Source organism: Brienomyrus brachyistius, chromosome 24 (assembly GCF_023856365.1).
Source record: "Brienomyrus brachyistius isolate T26 chromosome 24, BBRACH_0.4, whole genome shotgun sequence".
Lineage (NCBI taxonomy): Eukaryota > Metazoa > Chordata > Actinopteri > Osteoglossiformes > Mormyridae > Brienomyrus > Brienomyrus brachyistius.
Genome location: NC_064556.1, coordinates 5,189,805 through 5,210,921, shown reverse-complemented (window position 1 = coordinate 5,210,921; position 21,117 = coordinate 5,189,805). Strand labels below are relative to the sequence as shown.

The following is a 21,117-nucleotide window of genomic DNA, read 5'->3' as shown; positions in this document are numbered from 1 at the left end:
TAGATTTTTTTTAATTTTTTACTTAAAAGCTCTGTATTCACACGACGCAGAGATAAAAAGCGAAGCCCGTTCTTTAAAGCGAGCTGTACAGGTTTATCACGTTGTTGACGGCTATCGACGCTAAAGGCTAAGGAACTTCAGAGCTTATGTCACCATCTGATGTTTATTTCTACTCGTTTTAAACGTTTTAAAATAGTCGCAGTGATTCTGTGAAACGCATGTCGCTGCCTTCGTATAACGGCGCCTAACCTTTGACAGCCGGTCGGGCTGGGAGCAGCAAATGGGGGGAGGGCAGGTATTCGGAAGGTAAAAGGGAAATTTACAGTCATTTCCTCTCGTGGTTTTGTCACAGATCGTTACGACATCCTGTCCTTTTGTACGGCCAAGCTCTGCCTTTTTCGCCGCGCTATAAACGAGATTTAAGGTCAGAGGCGGATAAAAGCCAGTTTTATTGAATAGACCCGATGCATTGCCAGGTATGTGCAAATATAATGTCTAACATAAAAAGAAAGCCAGCTCACAGCGCATGCGGGGGCATTTCATACTGTCATTTCATGGACTGAATATGAAATAGAAGTATGAAAACCCTGGAATGACATAAGGTGTACTGTGTCTGTGCAATGCAATGTTTGATATATGGAACATAATTAAAAATGCATGTGTTTTATGTCCATGTTGGGTGTCTCATACGATTAAACAGTACCACGGAAGAATTTTCCATTCGTGGAAATGCCACCAGTTACGCAATCGCCTGCCTAAAAGCTGAAAGGTAATCGATAATTGCAGCGTTTTTGCTGTCGTGGCGAGACACCCAGCGCCCCTGGCTTTTGCGGCGCTTCCCCGTCGCCCTTATGTAACAGAAACTCAACTCTGCACTGCGTCTTTCCCACATTTCTGTCTGCTCTGCATAACGCGTCGCAAGCGAGCATAAAACGCATCTTTTGCGGCGACTGCCTCTCTATAAGCAGCCATTAAATTAACTTATTATACGCGATTACATATGATGTATTACATCTAACGTAACTGTATTTTAAATATAACACATATAAACATATATATACACGCATATATTTATAGTAAAGGCAGGACGCGAATCTGTTGCTTTTGTCAAAAAGACGATAGGTATTCGAAAATATATATATAATCTAGCAAAAATGACATGTAAAAATGAAACGTAACAATGACACGTAAGTGACACAAAAGAACGCCTGTGTGTTTTTCTCCTTAAGTTCTGATTAAAACGTATTTTATTGTACGTTTTTACACTATGCTATATATATATACATGGTGTTACATGTACATGTCATTACATACCCGAAAATTTGCATAGAAGCCCAAGCCAAACGGCCCCACTCGGGATAAATGAATGAGTGAATACATAAATAAATAAGTAGCAGTACATTGCCGCCCCTTTCATGTAATCCTCTCTGACATCGCCCCAGTGACAGAAAGCTCCCGGTTCCTCCATTCACGGGATCCGGGTATCATGCTTGCGCAATGCAATTAGGCGGCCTCCCATTCATAAAGTGCAGCCCCCGCACTTGCGCGCTGAGACGCTATGCCCTCCCATTCACAAAAAAAGAGAAGGGAGAAAAAAAAACTGTCAGAGCATCTGCGCAGTACGACTCTCACCCTCCCATTCATAAAAAAGCCATTTTCCCAAGCAGTTGCAACATCGCATCAAAACGCCTGTGTTCTCGCTGCAGTGCAGCTCGCGAGTTTGCATTTGGCTTTAAATGGAAATGTAATCTGGAATATACTGGCAACCGTACGCATGAGATAAGGACATGGGCTGTTTTTCAGTACAAGTAAGTGGCTTCCCTTGTAAATAGACAATTCGAGAATTGCAGTATTACGCTTAACTCGGATTTATCATATTTATTCAAAAAATGCTATCCTAAATGTTTATTTCATGTATAAGAGTGTGTGTACATTAAAATACCCAAAGCCAGTATTTTTGTAGCGTGCTGTTCCTGTCCTGGGAAATTTCTTGGTCCAAATTTATCCGTATATTGTACCGTAACGAGGTTGCCTGAGTGAACTGGATAAATACGGCTGAATAAAGCAGTGACATTTCTACACTAGGGTGCCGTTTCCGAAGGTACAGCTTGTACATTCGACTAGTGAAATTACCGAAGGCACAAGATAGATTATATTATATTCAGAATTCGCTAATTCGATAAGCCGATGTGCTTTATCAAAGAGCCTCTCTGCAGCGTTTGCGTTGGTTTTCTGATTTCCAAGCGCCAAGTGGCGTTTTCCCGGCAGTATGAACACTTTATATTTTACATAGGCGGTGTAATATATACGATTTCCCTTAATTCGGTGAGTTTGATTGAAACACGCACGCAGCACGCTGGACTGCAGTCGTCGGCGATCCGAAGTCATGAGCGGACATAATAAATTATTTTTTGAAATGCTCATGAACTCGTAACAGTGTGACTAATAGATCTGATTCCGTAATCCTTTAATCTAATAAAGTGCGCAGTTGAATCGTACCCGATGAAAATATAACGTATACCATTGCTTATGAAATACGTGCAGTATGTCACTTTGCTTTAGTCTTTACCGCGTATATATTTAGCATATATATTCTTACATAGTGTTTAAACAGTCTTTTACGGAGCATTTAATATTCAACGGGAGTTCAAATACTTTTGAAATCTACTCGGGGCCAAATACTGCCTATATACAGTATAGATATGCGTGCTGTGAAGTCAAGATGAAAAATGCATTGGGAAGGAAGTATTGCAAAAAAAAATGACAATTTAATGTACTACAATGTAGGGTATGTCTGTGCGTATGATATAAAACAAAACGTCGAAGTCTTACATTTTTGTTGTTTTTATAAGTATGTGATCAATTATTTTATGGGATAAATCAGTCCCACAGTTAAGGAAGCGTTCATTTTTCTGCTTCTGGTTAAAGCTTGAGCTCAGATTTGATTTTAGAACTATATATACATTTTAAAATATGATATATTGTTAATTGTTAAAAGTATTAAGTAGCCTAGAATGGCTACTGGTTCTGTTTGGCATGTCACTATGCGTTTAGTGCTGTTTACAGCGGTATCACTCGCAGACCTGCTTTTTGCTGCTTTGTTCTGGATGGCATATGTAGTAGTGTTTGGAGTTACAGCGCTGAGTGTGACCGCGTGCGTTATTTCTCCGCAGAACCGCTAGATGTGAATCCCCCCCCACCCCCGGTGCCTGAAGGACAAAGGCGTACCAATGGAGTCTAGACTCTCCCACCACATTCCAGGGGTCTCCTCCTCCATCATGGTACAGCCCTTCCTGGACGCTCACGTCCCCTACGGGCGGATGCAGCCGTCTCTGACCGTCTTCCCCATCGACCAGATGAAGTCCTCCCACGTGGAGAACGACTACATCGACAGCCCCGCCGTGGTGCAGCAGCCTCCGGCCAGCCAGAAGGCCGCCAGGGGGGTCCACGAAGCCGCCGTCGGGGGCTCCCAGCTCGCCAGGAGTCAGTCGCAGGACGTCACGCACCCTTGGATCACTGTCGGCGGCCGGCCCTGCTCCATCAGTAGCAGCAGTAGCGCGTCCTCGGACCAGCGGCTACTGGACCACACCGCGCCCACCCCCATGTTGGAGGCAAGCCCGGGCATGCTCAGGACCCCTGGCATCCAGCCCAAGACAGTCTGCTCCAAGCCCGTGGACTCGAAGGGCCTGTCAGTCCCGCCAGAAGGGCGGCGACACTTGCTACTGTGCGAGTCGTGCGGTAAGTGCCGATGCACAGAGTGCACGCTTCCCCGGACGCTGCCGTCCTGCTGGGTTTGCAACCAGGAGTGCCTCTGCTCGGCGCAGAGCCTGGTAGACTGTGCCACCTGCATGTGCCTCGTGAAGGGCGTCTTCTACCACTGCACCGACGACGAGGACGAGGAAGGCTCCTGCGCCGAGCGGCCCTGCTCCTGCAGGCCCTCGAACTGCTGCGGCCGCTGGTCCTTCATGGGCTGCGTCTCACTGGTGCTGCCCTGCCTGCTCTGTTATCTGCCGGCCCTGGGCTGCGTCAAAATGTCCCAGAGGTGCTACGATGGGGCCCGGCGTCCTGGGTGCCGCTGCAAGGCCAACCAGGTTCGAAAAGTTGGGGAGGGGAAGGCTGGGGTGCTGGGGATACAGACCTCTTGATACCCCCCCCCCCCCCGAATCAGGCACATCTGTGGTCACCCCCTAAAGACTCAAGAGGAACTGTGTTGTGCTGGTGGACTTTCAAAAACCATGGTACTTACAAACGGTTAATTTGCGATCGCCTCGTTACCGTGGCAGCATGCCACACCTCACAGATGGACTGGTGGAAGGCAGAGGTGGATTTTGGCACAAGTTGAGTGTTGGGTGTCTTTTTTTATGTCTTCAAAGCTGTCTGACGTTCAACACCTCGACCCCCGCTGCAGACCCGTCCCCCCCCCCCCCCCCCCCCGACTCCCCCATCGGTCTCCCACACTCCAGCAAAACAAAATGTTATTTCTTAAAAAAAATGTCTTTGACACTTCTATTTAATGTTGAGCAATAGGTTTCCATTAGCTAAAAATAGATTGGTGACTTTTTTTGTATGAATGATGAAATGGAAATCCGTTCTGCTTTGTTGATTGGCACCGGCCAAAGTGATGTAGAGGAAGAACACCATTCACTGATTGGCTGGCCCCGCCCACTTCCCCCTTACAGCCGCCTACTCTGCGGCGAGCGTCACCATCGAAAAAAAACCCATCAGCAAAGAATGAAATTGTATTCTAAACATTTTAATTACCCAGGAAATTGTCCCATTTACAATCTCGAACAAGAACCAGGAGGAGAGAAGGTTGCCAGCTTCTGAAAGGCTAGAATATTTTAGACAATAAGAAAATGTCTTAAATTGAAGTATCTGTCTTTAAAGCTCGTCTAGTTTGCTCCGTTACAGGCAGCGAATCATAAAAAAAGCTTGAAAGTTCTTTAGTTAAATTTGTCGTAAAATTTGACAGTTCAGTCATAGTTGTGTTTTAATTCAGAGATGATCTCTCTCTGTGTTCAGGGTGGAGTCCCCATCCCCCCCCCCCCCCCCCCCCGCTCAGATAGAGGGACTGTTTTCCCAGACAACTAGCCAAAAGTCTGAGCCTCATTTAAAGGAAAGGGTGCGTTTAAAAAGGGTTTAGAACCCGACTTCTTGCACACCCCATAACGAGCTATGTAGAGCTAATCACAAGTAGAGGCGTAGTGTTATTAAGTAGAGAGGTGAGGCATGGGCTAAACTATCACGCTCCATCCTCCATGTTCGCTATATGCCATCTCCACCGAGCATAATCTAATCTGTGCTGCTACTCGGCTGTGTCCATGTTTATGAAGAGGCATATTTTATTGTAAATATCAATCCTTTCTTCCAGAAGGTTTTTTTTTCAGTGAATTGTAAATGCTACAGCTTTAGCCAAAGGATTGTAATACGTCAGTCTTTTTTTTTTTTTTTTTGTCTGAGGTTTCTCCGAGGGATCTTTTTATTTTCGTGCACTTGACAATTCGGTCGGATGGCAAATGCTCTTAAAGGTACAGGTTCCTTTTTTTTTTTCGCCCGGTGGAGTACCGGCAAAGAGATACCGTGTTTCCGTATCTCCCCCCCTCCCCTAACGGGGCTCCCGAGTCATGCTGACGTTTCTACTAGTGTACCATGGACAGAGTGAAAGACGTGCAATTATGCCGGAGGACGGGGGGGCGGAGTGGGGGCTCTCGTCTTTGTCTTGAATGTACGAGGCAATATTCTTTTCAAGTAGCTCTTTGCAATTCAACTATAGGGTGGATGCCAAAACCGTGAGAACGAGGCCCGACTAGCTAGCGAGAAGTGGAAGTGTCAGCTCGTCGCCGTCTCTTAGCGTAAAAAGAATATATCTATGCAGGTGTGCGTTTGTGTACAGTTCCGAGGGCCCTGTGTTCTTAACCTGTCAGCAGTAGTGAAAACGTACTGTAAAATTGCATGGTACACTATAATTACAGTACAGAAATATTTTTGGCGAGGTTGAGAGCCGGACAGGGGAGGGGAGGAGAAAGCAGACTGGTCTATCACAAATAGTACTTGCTTTAGAGAAGTGCGCTGGGCAATAAAAATACCTCTTTGTGTGTGATGTTCATGCCTCATTACCTCGAGAGAGGCAAGACTAATTCCTGCTTCCTCTGCACCTCTGAAACCATAAATTTGCTGCACAAATACAAGTTTAGACCAACTTTATATATATATATATATATATATATTTCAGTGCCACGCATTTCCCCATAGCAGTCTATCAGATACCGCCAGCTTGACTGACAGCGTACAGCTGCGTAGTGCAGATCCGTCTCAGCCGGTTAGTATGGAGCCTCTGACCAGTTTCTCTCTCCCACCATTTCCATGGCTCTCCTTCTTCCTCCCTACGGGGAGGATCACCCGTAGCCGCCAATCCCGTCTCCCGATCCACGTCCACTTTCCGTTCCCGTCATTGAGATACCGTTCGGCTTTCCGTTCACACGCTCCTGCCCCGCTCGCAATGCTGTGACTGATCATCCTCGTTGTACCTCGGAGCTCATCAGATTCTCGATATTTGCTCAAAAACTTCTGCCCTTCTGAACTGCTTGTACCATCGTTTCATATTTCTCGCCTTTGCGGATTAAATGTAAAAAAAAAGCTATATGCTTTTTTGTTTCAACACATATGAAAGCTTCCATTTATAGATATATTTATTTTGAAGTTGTATTTTATATAGTATTTATTTTAGATGGCTACTTTTGTCGTTTTGTGAAGAAAAGTTTAAAAGCTTATGTCAAAAGGAATGTACCTTGAAAATTAGAAATATATATTGTTAAATATGAACGCTAATGTGTCGATGTCTTATTTTACTAACGTAAGGTGCCAGCACATACACAGAGAAATATTCGCACTTTTTCTCAAAGTTTATAGCAGATTGTGGTATTAATTAACACTCTTATACGAAAAACTATGAACAAAGGACATACCAGCTTGTTTGGCGCTGCACGCAAGAGTATCCCAATCAACTCTAGACGACATAGGCGGCCGCCTAGGGCGCCATCTTCTGAGGGGGTGCTGATCTAGCAAGCCAAATCTCAGATGGGGGGCACCAGCAGAGTAGCTTGCCTAGGTCACCACGTGAGTTTACTGACTAAACCGTGTCTGCACAGTAACCGTGTCAAGGTACATATATCAAACAAGTTGCATATCTACAAATAAAGCATTTAATAATTTTTATTTATACTTCATAGTACATATATCATCCATCCATCCGTGCATTTTCCAAACCGCTTATCCCACTGGGTCGCGGGGGGTCCAGAGTCTATCCCGGAAGCAATGGGCACGAGGCAGGGAACAACCCAGGATGGGGGGCCAGCCCATCGCAGGGCACACTCACACACCATTCACTCTCACACGCACACCTACGGGCAATTTCGTAACTCCAATTAGCCTCAGCATGTTTTTGGACTGGGGGGGGGGGGTAAACCGGAGTACCCGGAGGAAACCCCACGACGACATGGGGAGAACATGCAAACTCCACGCACATGTGACCCAGGCGGAGACTCGAACCCGGGTCCCAGGGGTGAGAGGCAACAGTGCTAACCACTGCACCACCATGCCGCCCCCATTATTATTATTATCATTATTATAATCTTTGTTAATAGTAATAATAATAATTCCGATCTACACCTGCCCATGGCCATAGTCCATCCTTCTTATCTCAGCAGGTCTTGACAAGTGGATGCCGTCAGCTCATATCCCTGTCATCGTAAGAGCAGCTGCTGAGTAACGAATGTGACCCTGGCGTCCCTGACGTTACATGAGAATCGCTCCATAATTACTGGCTACAGTGCCGTCGGACGTGTACCATGCGACAGGGTTACGTGAGGTGTTTAGGGTAAATCTACTGGAGGGTCATATTGAAGCTGAAGCCGACCCCAGCAAGCACAGGGCACACGGAAGGGGATGGATGGATGGATGGATGGATCAATGATGGATTGAATTATGGATAAGTGGATGGATTTATGGATGGATGATGGATGGATGGATTTATGGATGGATGAATTTATGGATGGATGGATGGATGGATGGATGGATGAATTTATGGATGGATGGATGGATCCTGTGGCAGCTAAAACATTCCCCAACTTCACTAAGCAAGCTTTCCGTTTCTTCACTTGAAATTGAAACGTTTGCTGGTTTTCAAAATTACACATAATTATGTTCCTCCTGCCATCTCATCTTCGGCTGACTGCCGTTCTCTTCGCATAAAGCTACGGTGAACTGCGCCCCTTCCACACCAGCCAGAGGGCTTGACCTGACTTTTTTTTTAGAGGGGGAAAAACACAGAGATAAAACACGCATGACAATTCTGAAATTTCCTTCCTTGAACATCCTCAGAAGCCGCGGAACCTCCGGTACTCCGTAACTGGATCGTCCTCCACCCAATCAGAGCGGAACATCAGCTATCTGTATCTGCAGCCCGTCTTTGGGTGGGGGGAGGGGGTGGCCTTGGACCAAATAAGCTGAATTCTGTTCGGAAATAAAACAACATAACACACCAGGGGCTGCATCCGAAATCATAACTTCCCCCTCCCCAGGAAGGAAGTGAGAGAAAAGGTACAAATGTGAGAGATAGAACAGGGAGAGTGGGTGTGTACGACTGAATTGTTTTATGTCACACTTAAGAACATTCCAGCGACGGAAAAAAAAATCCCCCTCCCATTTCCCAACACGAACCCACCTGCCCTTCACCCCCCCTCCCAGCCCCCCACAGGCGAGACAGAGCTTTGTATCCATCTGTACCCGCACACCAGGAGTTGAGTGAGCCGGTGAGCTCATTTCCTTCCCAGGTGAGTGGGGGGGCTTCCATGGTTGCCTGGGGCGCCGGGCCAGCCCTCTGGCACAGGTGAGGTCTGGGGAGATTTCGTCTGATCACCAGCCCATCTCTCAGCCCCCCCACCCGGCTCCCTTGCACGAGAACCTCATCCCTGAAGGCACTTCCTGTCCCTCAGGTTCCTGCGAGACGCTGTGTAAGAACCTGCGACGCAGCGGCTCGGCGCAGCCCAACCACATGGCCTGGGTCCGTGTCAAAATCCACCAGTCCGGTTGGAGGCCAGCTCATATAGGGCAGATGGCAGGAAAAGACAAGCTGAAAGGGGGAGCTGGGGGATGGGGGGGGGCGGCAGGGTTGCTGCTACAGATTTCGGGAGCCCATGAAAGCATGTTATACTGACCCCCCAACCCAGACCAATTCAATTATGTTTCAAATTTTTGCAGGCCTCTATCATCCTAACCTTCCCTACTTTACAGCGTCCCTGGGGGGCGCTCTATATTCCATAGCATCAGACATGTCACCCCCTCCAAATAAGTATACAATAGTTAGTTGTAAAAGTGTGATCTAAATTTTCATTATGCTTAACATGACAATCTGACCCTTAACTTCCAAAATGATCATTGCAGCCCACACAGTTACCTTAGCATGGTACGTAAACGTGGATGTTCTTTTCATTTCCTCCAGTATGAAGACAGGACACAGAACACAAAGACAGAACATAGTCGGTGCTCTGAGATTCCCAGAATGACACGTTGGAATCAACAGTCGCTCTGTCAGTTCAAAGTTCTTAGAAGTTCAAAGCTCTTTGTTGACAAAGTAGGACCGCTATTCGGAAGGGAGATCCACAGAAGGTCCGACACTGTAGGCAGCTTTTCCTCTAGACAAAACGCGAAAGGTTTTGAGGCCGTGGATTTCAGGTGGTGGTCCATCATTCAGTCAGGCTGTGGTGGAAGCAGATGTCCGGGAGGAAGATGGAAATGGGTGAGGGAATCTAGGCATCTTCAGGACAGCTGATGAGGAATACAGAGCTCAGGGGTGGGAGGGGTACGTGTGCAAACATACACAGAAGATCCTCAGCTCCATGGAAGCCCATGTGATGAGCTTCAGAGCTAAGGAAGCTAGTGACATGCTCTGCAAACTGAGGAGATGGTGAATAGGCCCATCGTAGAGGTATCAGATTAAGATAAGAAGATGTGACCGGCAGATAACTGAGGAGATCCCGAAGTTCTAGATGGAGAAAGAAGAATCTAGCAGATGGAAGTGTGTCGCAACGTCGGGTCGAGACACACGGTTAGGAGAACTCAACTGAGTTCAAAGGTCAGGGGCCTGTTCGCTTTATGAGCTGTAGAGAAATGTGAGGCGTGAAATGGAAGAGACAGGGAAGCGAGGATCAAGCTTGGTGACACTGTGGTTTGGATTCCGTCAAGAAGAGCACTGGAGTGCCAGTCCTTGGTAAGTCTTACAAAAGTGTGAAGTTTTACTGGAAAGCTCCAGAAGAGTAGGACAGGGCAGTAGAACATTCATCCGTCCGTTTGTCCAACGATTCATCCATCAATCATCTATCCATACATCCATTTATCTAACTGCATGTTCTTTCCAGGGTTGTGGTTACGAAAAATATAACGGCAAAAAAACCTAATCAAAATAATAACCCTATGGTCTGAATTCTGACGCATTGCACCCCTAGTATATATATATATATATTAGGGGTGCAATGCGTATATATATATATATATATATATATATATAAACAAAAATAGGGGCGGCATGGTGGTGCAGTGGTTAGCACTGTTGCCTCTCCCCTCTGGGACCCGGGTTCGAGTCTCCGCCAGGGTCACATGTGTGTGGGGTTTGCATGTTCTCCCCATGTCATCATGGGGTTTCCTCCGGGTGCTCCTGCGACCCAGTAGGATAAGCAGTTTGGAAAATGGATGGGTGGATGGATATATATATATATATGACAGCAACATCAGAACCTCAACAGAGAAATATGGAGAATCTAGGGAATTGTTCATGACGCGTGAATGAATCAACGTTACATTCATGTAGCACTTTTCGAGACATCCGAAGCACTTTACAGAACCAGTGGAGAGCCCATTGCACGTGAAGGGAGGGGTTAAAGGGCTTGTGCACAGGTTATCAGGGCCGGGGGGCTAACGGACCTGGGGGGTTACGTCGGAAAAGACTGCTTAACAGCGCCAAAGGCCACCATCTGATGGGGGGGTGGCTGCCTGGCCCAGCAGCCTTGGTTGACCCCACCCTGGTTCCTCCTGCCCCCTCGAGGGCAAAACAAGGACCAACAAACAACACACGTTGGGAGCAGACTCAGGTGGGGGCAGGTGTAAATAGGCCATATAAACAGTCTGATTTAGGTGACTGCATGTGCATTAAGTATTTCCAACATGCTGGACTTCCTCTCTGAAATCCCACAGTCTGACAACCACGTCCATATGAATCTAAGGCGATGAATTTGATTGGTAGAGTTTTAGATGTGTTGATGTTTTTTTTATTATCCTATTTCTTTTTATTACTTTTAAATTATTATTCTGTACCTTTACTGGCATGATTATTTGTCTTTTCTGCCTATTAAAATGTACAGCTGGATATTTTTAACTGAACATATTGGGGTGGTTATCAGTAGGTTTTCTTCTCAGGATAATTCACCAGATGGTGGAGACTGTATGGATGGGGTTGGGAATCACAGAGCAATCCGACAGCTTAATAGCCACCATGTCCATGATGTCAATCTCTTGTCACCGGGACCACCTCACCCATAGGGGGTGCTGACAGCAGTGGCCAAATCCTGGTTCAGTCACATGACCCGAGATACAGGCCATGGTCAGTGGAGCTTGATAGAACTTTGACAAAACCCCTTCCTGCGTTGGCCAACGTAGTCGGACACAACAAAAGCAACAAAACCGAAAAAAATGTCCCCAGCGTGTGACAAGAGAAGTAAGACGTTATTTTCAGATACAATTTATTTATTTAATTTTAGTTTTACGTTTAGTCCGTGTGGCACTTAGTTATTATGTCACATTCCTTCACATAAACGAGAGTGGAAGCCATATGACCACAAACGTCGTTACACGAAATCCTGGCACGCTTCTTAATAGCGCGAAGTTCCGCGGATATGTGCGAGTACTAAAATTAAATACTCCTGCACTTCTACTAAAATATAGGATATGGTTATTGCTAGGTCACTCTACCCAGGGGGGCTGTTTGAGATTTTGGCCCCCATGAAAGCATATCATACAGGGGCCCCAACCCATACTAATCCAATTAAGTCCAAATTTATTTTGGGGCCAGGAATCTTGCTAACTTTCCTGTCCTTATGTCAGCCCTGCCTCTACCTTCTCACTACAAGTCAAACATCTAAACACAAAGCCATTTATACCATCCTTTGTTGCCAAAATGCATTAAAAAAAACAAATAGGAGACTATATTAAGAAACAAAACAGTTTTAGCAGCTTATTTAGTTAGAGTTACATGAAAATAATTCCTCTGTAATTTTTGTCATCCTTTTCCATAAACTGAATAATTTCTTGAGGCTGGATTTGTGGCGCGGAGAGCTAAGGCATGACATTTGCGGGAGGAGTGCTTTAATTAGCTATAGACGGTTTTTCCGAAGGTTTTTCCAGCCCGGCCTGGGCTCGGAGCTCAGCGCGTAACGTGGCTGTGGCCGCGATTCGCCGGTGGGTTCCATGAGCCCGACTCGGGCCCAGACGAGGCCCTCCGTCGTACGGCTAGCGGTCTGACCACATCTGCTGCAATACTTACCCCACAAGCTCACCCCCCCCCCCCATCCCCGAGATGGGGGAGGGAGAGATGGAGAAAAAGAAGAGAGGGAGGAGGAAGAATGCCGGGATGAAGAAGCAAGCAAAACTGCGGGATTGTTGGTGAGGTCGGGTGGTGGTGGTGGTGCTGGTTTGGTGCTGGTTTGAAGGCGTGAGGCCCAGTCTAAGAGTAAGGGCACAACGTCGAAGAGCGATGTCATCGCCCGACCCATTGAACCTCTCCGAATGGCCCCTTGAAGATGCACAAGATAGTTGCATTCAAGGGCTCTGTACTCCTCTGTGGGGGGCGCTGGCAGAAGGAGAAAAACAGAGTGGAGGCCGACCCAGAAGCTCAACAGGCACCGAAGCGGATGCCTGTGCTTCCCGGGGCACTGGGCCAGGCGGCAGCCCCCAAACAAAGGCCCACTGTCTGGCCTCCCCTCTCCTCTAGCTCTGCCAACCTTCCTTATCTTCTTTTATAAGCTCCTCGTATCAAAGGTTGCGCCACTGCCGGTCAGCTTCCTGCGCTATCGCTGCGGGTCAGTCAGAAAGCGGCGAGCTGTGAAACGCTCAGCGCCAAACGTCTGGACTTTTTATTAACTGGGGTCCCTCTTGCTGAAGATCTTCTCGTGCTTCCAAAACCGAGAGCTCCATCCACTTCTGTCTTTGCTTGCAATTTACAATCACAACATAAATTTTAATCTAAAGTATGATTATACCTAATGAAATGCCGTATGTACGGGGTAAGCAGGTGCAAAGTGGTCTTAGATGTAGGATATGGGATGTCTCTCAATTTCTAAAATAAGCGCAAAGATCGTACTTGTGGTCTTAGCAGGACAAGTCTTGCTAGCTTGCCTTACAAGAAAGAACTTGAGGCGCAATGAATCATGGCATTGGTCTCGTTCGGCGAAGATGTATTCGATGGATCCTCGATATTTGGGGCGTACAGCATGCATATTGAGAAACACCTATAGAGAGATGTGTGACTTTGAGGTCTTCAAACGTGCTGCTATAGCAGCCTTCTGCTGCTCTACTTGAATTGCTCAGCTGCTACAAAAAAACTCTCTAGTGAAATTGTAAATCACTTTGGAAAAAATGGCCCGTTAAGCAACTAAAAGTTATTTATAACCGCGGCTTGTGTTTTTCGTCAAATTTCTTGTCCTCTTACCTACTAAAATCGGCGGGCCTGCCTACATCCTTACGAGGTGTCAAAATCAGCCGGAGATCGTTTGCAGTCCTTCCGGAAGCTACTGCCCAGTAATTTCCCATTGCGCTGCAATTGAGCTCAAAATGCAATCATGGGTAAAACAAACATTTTCGAAAACATTTCAAAGCTAAGATCTGATGCCTGTTTTTTTTTTTTTTTTTGCCGTGAGTTGTAATCAGTATCGTTCAGATTGTAATGCTGCCCTGTATTACAATCTAGATGTGGCAGGAGGGCAACAGCAAAAAGTAAAAAGGGAACACCTATTGCATGACATGCTAGTAGAAATATATGCTATGTATGGTGAAATAGTCCCGTTTAGGGCTTTTCCACTGCCATACTGAGCTGTACAGTGTGGAACAGTAAATAAGCATTTCTTTGGTTTTACGTCACTGTCGTGCTCCAGACCTGGCAGCACCTTTACCGAGTGAACCCTTCTGCCAGTGGAAACCCGAAGCGAGCTGGAACCGCACTGTAACTAGTGTCGCTTCGCGGTACAGCTCAGGTATGGCTCGGTTCCAGTATGGCAGTGGAAAAGCGGCAGTTATGTTCACTTGGAAGGGCACCTATCCGAGATATCGTGTCTGCTCACTTGGAAGGGCACTCCAGAGGGCACTTTATGAGTATTTTTCAGTGATGGGGGTAATGCGGGGGGGGGCAGTTACCCCTCTGCATCCTCCCTGAGTTCACCAGGAACATTCGGGCAATATAATCAATAAAATCAGTATCGATGTGATATGCGGAACCATGAGAGGGGACTTGCAATGACCATGAAGCACCAGCCACAGTGATGTAGGGTCATATTTATGTACGCACCGCAGAGATATAGTTGTCATACAAACATGCCATGCAAAGACCCCGATGTCTGCAGAGAAACAGGTCCCCCCTTCTCCCTTCCACCCCCCCTCCCAGTCTCATAGAGGAAGACAAGGTCTCCACTGGCACTAGGGAAGGGAAAGCAGAGGTCGGGCAGCCATGGTGGAGAGGACGTCCTAGAGATCCACCACCTTAGATCTCGTAGGCACGGTCTGATTTTCACTGCGGGGTTCCCCACCGACTTCTCCTATAGGCTAATGGCATGTGGCTCAGTGGGTAAGGACTCTATGCCTATGATCAGAAGGTTGCTGGTTCAAATCCCCTGCTCAGAGTGATTTCACTGTTAGGCCATTGAGCAAAACCTGCACTCTCGATTGCTCCTGTAACTGACTGACCAACCCATCCATCTACTGTAACCACTTGCAGGGTGTCCAGAGCTTGGAGGCTGCAGGGGCGAGGCAGGGAACAACCTAGGATGGGGTACCAAACCATTGCAGTGCACAGTCACACACCATTCACTCGCACATGCACACCTATGGGCAATTTGGTCCAATTAGCCTCAGCATGTTTTAGGACTGTGGAGGGAAGCAGGGTGCCCAGAGGAAACCCCACGACGACATGGGGAGACCATGCAAACTCCGCACACATGGAGCCCTGGAGGTGACTCGATCCCTGGTCCCAGAGGAGTGAGGCAACTGTGCCACTGTGCTACTTAGTGATCCCACCTTCCGAATTGCATGTTACTTTGAATAAAAGCGCCTGATAAAGAAACGTGTGGGAGAACATCACCGAAGAATGAGTAAAACCCTATTGAAGCTCCAGCCATTGTCCTGCACTTTCACCCATCCATTTCCTGGTGTCCCATCTAGTCACGTGTGGGTCTGAACGTCCAGGATCCAAAGTCACCGCGGAATTAAGACGATGTTTTGAATATTTGGGACATTCTAGAAGCCAAGGCTCACAATGACGGGTTAATGAAGACAGAGTAGGTATATCCCCCCAATTTCATGAATGAACAATCCAGAAAATGAATTCATGAATAAAATAAGCCACATAATACTAAAAAAATAAATAATAAATAAACCACAGGCCGACAGGGGAATCTGTTTATCTTTCACAGAGATATTTTTTTTTCTATTATTTAAATTAGCTTAAACTATCAGGAGACAAAGATAACCGCTTCCTGTCTTTAGTTAGAAAGAAAAGGGCGGAGAGGCAGAGAGAATGTCTTTAATGAAGCTCCTCGTATGAAAAGCCAGTGCTGGGCGATCACACCCACCTCCGCCGCCCTCTGTGCCCCAGGTAAATACGGAGGCTTGTGGCAGGAAGTGTCCGTATCCCGGAGACAATAACAGGAAGCCACTGGTGCCAGGCTCCCAGGGAGCATTTGGGAAGAGCGGCTCTTGCCCCTGTGCCAAACAAATAACGAGTCGCAACGGCGAGTGACAAACAAAAAAAGCCTGATGTTACCAGGAAGGTATTAGCTGCTAAAGAGTTACGTGTTTGACCGCGATTGTACTACAAGGCCACATTGGGATTGTATTTCAGGCATCTAGCAAAAATCTCTCTCTCTCCCCCCACTGTATAGAAGTGTGTTGAGAACAAACAGACTGTTTTATTTTCATCTCTAGGGGAGATTGTAGGATTTGACCCTTGGGGAGGGACTCAGGCCACAGTCTGAAGAAACAATCTGAAGAAAGAGGGAATCTCTCCTGCCCCCCCCCCCAGACGCCCCCATAACCGTCAATGCTCTATCCAGCCCAATAGTTTACTGTTGCCATTTCTAAGGCAGAAGGCGAGCACTTCAGTTGCCTTTCTGTAACATTCTCTGACATCCGGTTGATCGGATCCGGCCGACAGACAAGGACAGGCGGGCTGGCCAGTCTTCCCACAGCCTTCGAGGGCTACGGGTTCGAGCTGCGGGCTTTTTTGCATGCCTGTCTTAACCGACTTTGCATGTGCTGCCCATGTTTGACTGTGTTTCCTCCCGCAATCATGTCATGTGCTGTGCATGCAAATGCAATTTACCATACAGCCCTTCAAAAGTGTGGGTGCGTGTGTGTCTGTCTGTTTTTGTAATTATTCTCCACAATGTGATAAAAAAAAAAAAATCTGTACCTATATACATTATTTCGGTCCCTACAAGGATAAACTCAGTGTTCTAAAAATCTGTCACTGCAATTGAAAAAACTCAAAAAGCCAAAAGTCTTGTATTTTGTTTGGTTACTTATGGTTAAGGTTAGGTCTGAGTATGAGGTTAAGCCTGTCATAGTTGGGATTAGGGTTTTGCATACACAGATATGAATACAAACCCGTGTGTGTGTGTGTGTGTGTGTGTGTGTGTGCAAGCAGGCATACTTATACTTTTGGGGACACGATGTCCCCATAACATGATAAATATCCAACTCTGTTTGATAAAAATCAGCGACTGCTATGAAAAAACTAAAAATGCAAAAACTCTTGTATTTTGCTTGGTTACTTATGGTTATGGTTAGGGCAGGGTGGGGGTTAAGGTCGTCATAGTTAGCGTTAGCATTTTTCCCATAGAAGTGAATGAGCGGGCCCCATAAGGATAGGTATACCCGATATGTGTGTGTGTGTGTGTGTGTGTGTGTGTGTGTGTGTGGTATTGCCTTCCGGGCCTACACGCCACATTTCCTGGGACAGACCCAGCTGGGTGAGCATTCCAAAGAAATAGATACGCAGACAGACCGAATGTATTCGGTTACTCCATCCAGACAAAGCGAATGTAACATTAGCCGCGGTCACCGTACTGTGCATACCTAGTATTCTTTAAATAATTTTAATGCTCTGTCATGAACACGGCAGTGACCCGGAGGCCTGGAGCAGTAGCAGAACGAGAATCTGCGTCTCTGGGCACTTTGGATTCGGGAGAACTTTAGCAGTTCGGTCTTAAAGTGACACGCCACTGCTAGTCTCTGCCGCTTCACGACAGAGTGACTCGGACGTTTCTTTTTTTTACCCGCTAGTTCCGAATATCACAGATATATAATAGTGCAGAACAGTATAGGTATTGTAAAGGGAGTGGACGTTTGATGCATGTTTGAGGAAACATTTTTATGTTTCATAGAGAACATCGTCGATTTAAAGTCGCCGGGGGATCGTGGGGGCCGCCTCTCTGGCTTCTCCATTCTGAGGGACCTTCCAGGCAGTGTGATATCTTTCTCACGCGCCTGTCAAACTTCACCATGTGTTCCGAGGTCCGGGAGTACACTGTTTCTTGCCCCCCCCCCCCCCCCCCCCCCCCGCCACATTAGCTGTTTCTCTCATACTATGAAGGGGGAGACAGTGAAATATATCAGGCAAGAACCCGGACGAACGTGACGGTCCGGAATAGCAAGCCTGGGGAACGCATTTCCTGATCCACTCTTTATCCTACATTTTTTTTCTGAAGAAGAACCAGCAGCGAAACGTTTACAGCAGTAGGACCAAAGTCCTCTCAAAGCTGAGTCGTAATAAAAATACTCTTCACGCCACTTAATGTACCGACACGGACGACTTAGACCAAGTTACCAAGACTTGTCTAATCTATATAAAAAATGCCAGTTACTTCAGTCATCTGTATAAACCCAGCTTTGTGGAAATGCAGCATCTGGCCAGTGTTGAAAGCGATATATTATCAGTGGCTGATTTTCTTGGTGGGATATCGACAGCTCTGTGTGCATTGCTGTGGGCCTTTTCCACCCTCATAAGAGATGAGCCAATAGTGTCATTCGCTTCCAGGTGGTGAAAACAGCTCTCGGCACACAGCTACCTCCCAGCTTCCTCCCGGCCGGCCGCTTACATCGCTGCTACCACCCCTTCCTGCTCGGGGCCGGAGGCAGGACCTTCCACAGCAGGAGGAAAACACACCTGCCAGAACTCAGCGGCACCCCGCACAAAGGCACCTGTGTCCAGCCACACGGTGCCTGCAGCCACGCGTCTGCCGCTCGGTACACAACTGACGTGTCAGTTGATAACAGTGAACGCCGAGTCCGTCTCCGTGATGAAATCCCAAGAAGGGCATATCTGTGCAATCTTCCTTTCATAACATGGAAAATTGATCCACGTTGTTTTTGGGGCGCAAATCAAACCCGTAAAGTTCTTTTGGCCATGAAGTCGGACATCTGGGGAAGAAAATGGGGGAGCGGCACTGGAATGTGGGAGCCCTCAGAGGATAATTAAGGCAATCAGACGTCCATTTCACGCCTTGCAATCCCGGCCTATTAGCTCCCGTCAAATTAGAGTGGGTGTGTGGCCCTTTAAAATACGTCCCGACCCCTCCGGAAAGGCGTGTCTCCGCTTCGGGATGCGTCCCTGGCATTCCGAGCCAGGTGGTCAGGCTCCGCTGGCGCGAGGAATGTTGGGACAATGTGGCAGTTCACTTCCTCCCCGGTGCCATGGTGACCGGCGTTGCCGGCAGCCAGCCCCCTAGGCACCCTCGTGTTTTATGCGATTCTCCTTATATCAGTTTCAATTTGCCGTGCGTTACCCTGAGACTCCAAGCTATGGCAGTTCCTAATAATGCATGAAGGAATTTCCACTTTGTGCCCCCCTCCCCACCCCAGAGCTTTCTCCTCCCTCTCTACACTACCATTGTCTCCCCCCATTTGTCTCTCTTTTCACTCACTCGCTCTGCCCTTCTCCTTCCTGTCCCCACCTGCTGGCCTGGAAGACAGTCCCGCTTGAAGGATCCCGGACCATCCTGAGAATACAGGCATGTGCCCCCCGCCCCCCTCCCCATTCCCACTGATCCAGTGACTCGGGCCCCGAAAAGCCCAGGAAGGACTGAAGTGGAGCTCAGACACATGGCCTGGTCAAATATTTAAACAGGATACTGTTTTTTTTTTTTAACTGGCATGAGCTAAGCTAAGAGGTCACAGGTTAACAAGATCAAAATAAAAAGCACATTCAGTTGTGCAGGAATATGCAGAGATACATAGGACATCTTGAGGCGGCAGGGTGATGTCGACTTGACCTAGAAGACAGGCAGAACCACTTTGGTGCAGGACTTGAGCTCAATTGAGCAAGCAAGGGTAGCAATGTTATCTTTTCTTGCATGCTGGTAGAAGGGCTGCGGATGTCCTTGCGCTGACCAAGACTAACTCCTACAGTCCCAGTCAGGTCAAGTGGAAGTTATGCATACGATCCACAGAGCTGATCACAAAATACGATGAGGGGAGACTGTGTTTGTGAGTCCTTCCTTCACGCAGTTTACCAGCAGACCACTCTGGACTGGCAGTGACATGGACGCGATGACAAGTCAATATTCCCGATGCCATCCAGGAGGCTTCTTGTGCTTAGTGGGTGTTTTCGATACAAACGGACCAGACGTGGAAGTGGGGACTGTGGGTCTCCTGCAAGATGCTTCAGCCATGGGACACGCCATTCAGAAGAAACTAAACCCAGATGTGAAGCCCGGGGGGGGGGGAGCTGTCCCTGTATGAAAACATCCCTGATTTAAATGGAGAGTAAACAGCGCTCAGGGTAGCTATTGGAACATAAGAACATAAGGAATTTACAAATGAGAGGAGGCCATTCGGCCCATCAAGCTCGTCTGGGGTGAACTTAACTAATAGCTCAGAGTTGTTAACATCTTATCTAGCTCTGATTTAAAGGAACCCAGGGTTTTAGCTTGTGCTACACTAGCAGGAAGAAGTGCTTCCTCAAATTCATTTTAAAATGTTCTCCCGCTAATTTCCACTTATGGCCACGAATTCTAGCATTTAAACTAATATTGAAATAGCCATTTGGCTGAACAGCATCCCGACCTGTTAGAATCTTATATACCTGGATCATGTCCCCCCTTAGTCTCCTTTGCTCGAGGCTGAACAGATTCAGCTCAGCTAACCTCTCCTCATAAGACATTCCTCTAAGACCAGGAATCATTCTCGTAGCCTTACGTTGCACATTTCCAAGGCAGCAATGCCCTTCTTAAGGTACAGTGACCAAACCTGCACACAGTATTCTAGGCGGGGTCTTACCAAGGAATTGTATAATCGTAGCATCACCTCCCTTGATTTAAACTCCACATAGAAATGTAACCCAACTAGAAGTCTTATTCCCACCTCCTCTACAATATGATTGGTTATCTCCCTGAACAAATCACTTTTCGTTCTGCCCTCAGAACATTTTTGTGTAAGTAACACTCCCACGAGCGCATCTAAGCCATCCAAGAATTTGCCGCATAAAATCTTCTGGTTCGGAAGTCAGCGGCTTCCAGACTTCCACAAGCCTTAAATATTCATCTTCCACCCATTTATCAAGTACATGGGGGGGGTCTGGAGCCAACTCCAGCCAGGACAGAAAGGGAAAAGCTGGGATGGTGGGGGCCACCGGTCCATCATACCGCACATAGACACAGATAGGGCAGTTTAGAGACTCCTGCAAGCCTAAGTGCACGTTTTTTTGGGCTATGGGAGGAAACCCAAGTTACCCAAAGGAAAACCACATGGCACAGACAGAACATGCAAGCTCCATTCAGAAAAAAAACACAGGAGAACAGAGAT

The 21,117-nt window shown here is 47.2% G+C and overlaps 1 protein-coding gene across 1 annotated transcript; it reads left to right on the top strand.

The window, feature by feature from the left end:
• Positions 1 to 1,629: 1,629 nt before the first annotated feature.
• On the top strand, positions 1,630 to 6,822 carry spry4 (sprouty homolog 4 (Drosophila)). The gene is made up of 2 exons (XM_048994975.1): positions 1,630 to 1,808; positions 3,174 to 6,822. The coding sequence occupies exon 2, from the start codon at positions 3,231 to 3,233 to the stop codon at positions 4,143 to 4,145; it is 915 nt and encodes a 304-aa protein (XP_048850932.1). The 5' UTR covers positions 1,630 to 1,808; positions 3,174 to 3,230; the 3' UTR covers positions 4,146 to 6,822.
• The last annotated feature ends 14,295 nt before the right edge of the window (positions 6,823 to 21,117 follow it).

What these genes read in the sequence shown, in the direction of transcription:
- spry4 (XM_048994975.1), top strand. Translation starts at nt 3,231, where the DNA reads ATGGAGTCTAGACTCTCCCACCACATTCCAGGGGTCTCCTCCTCCATC.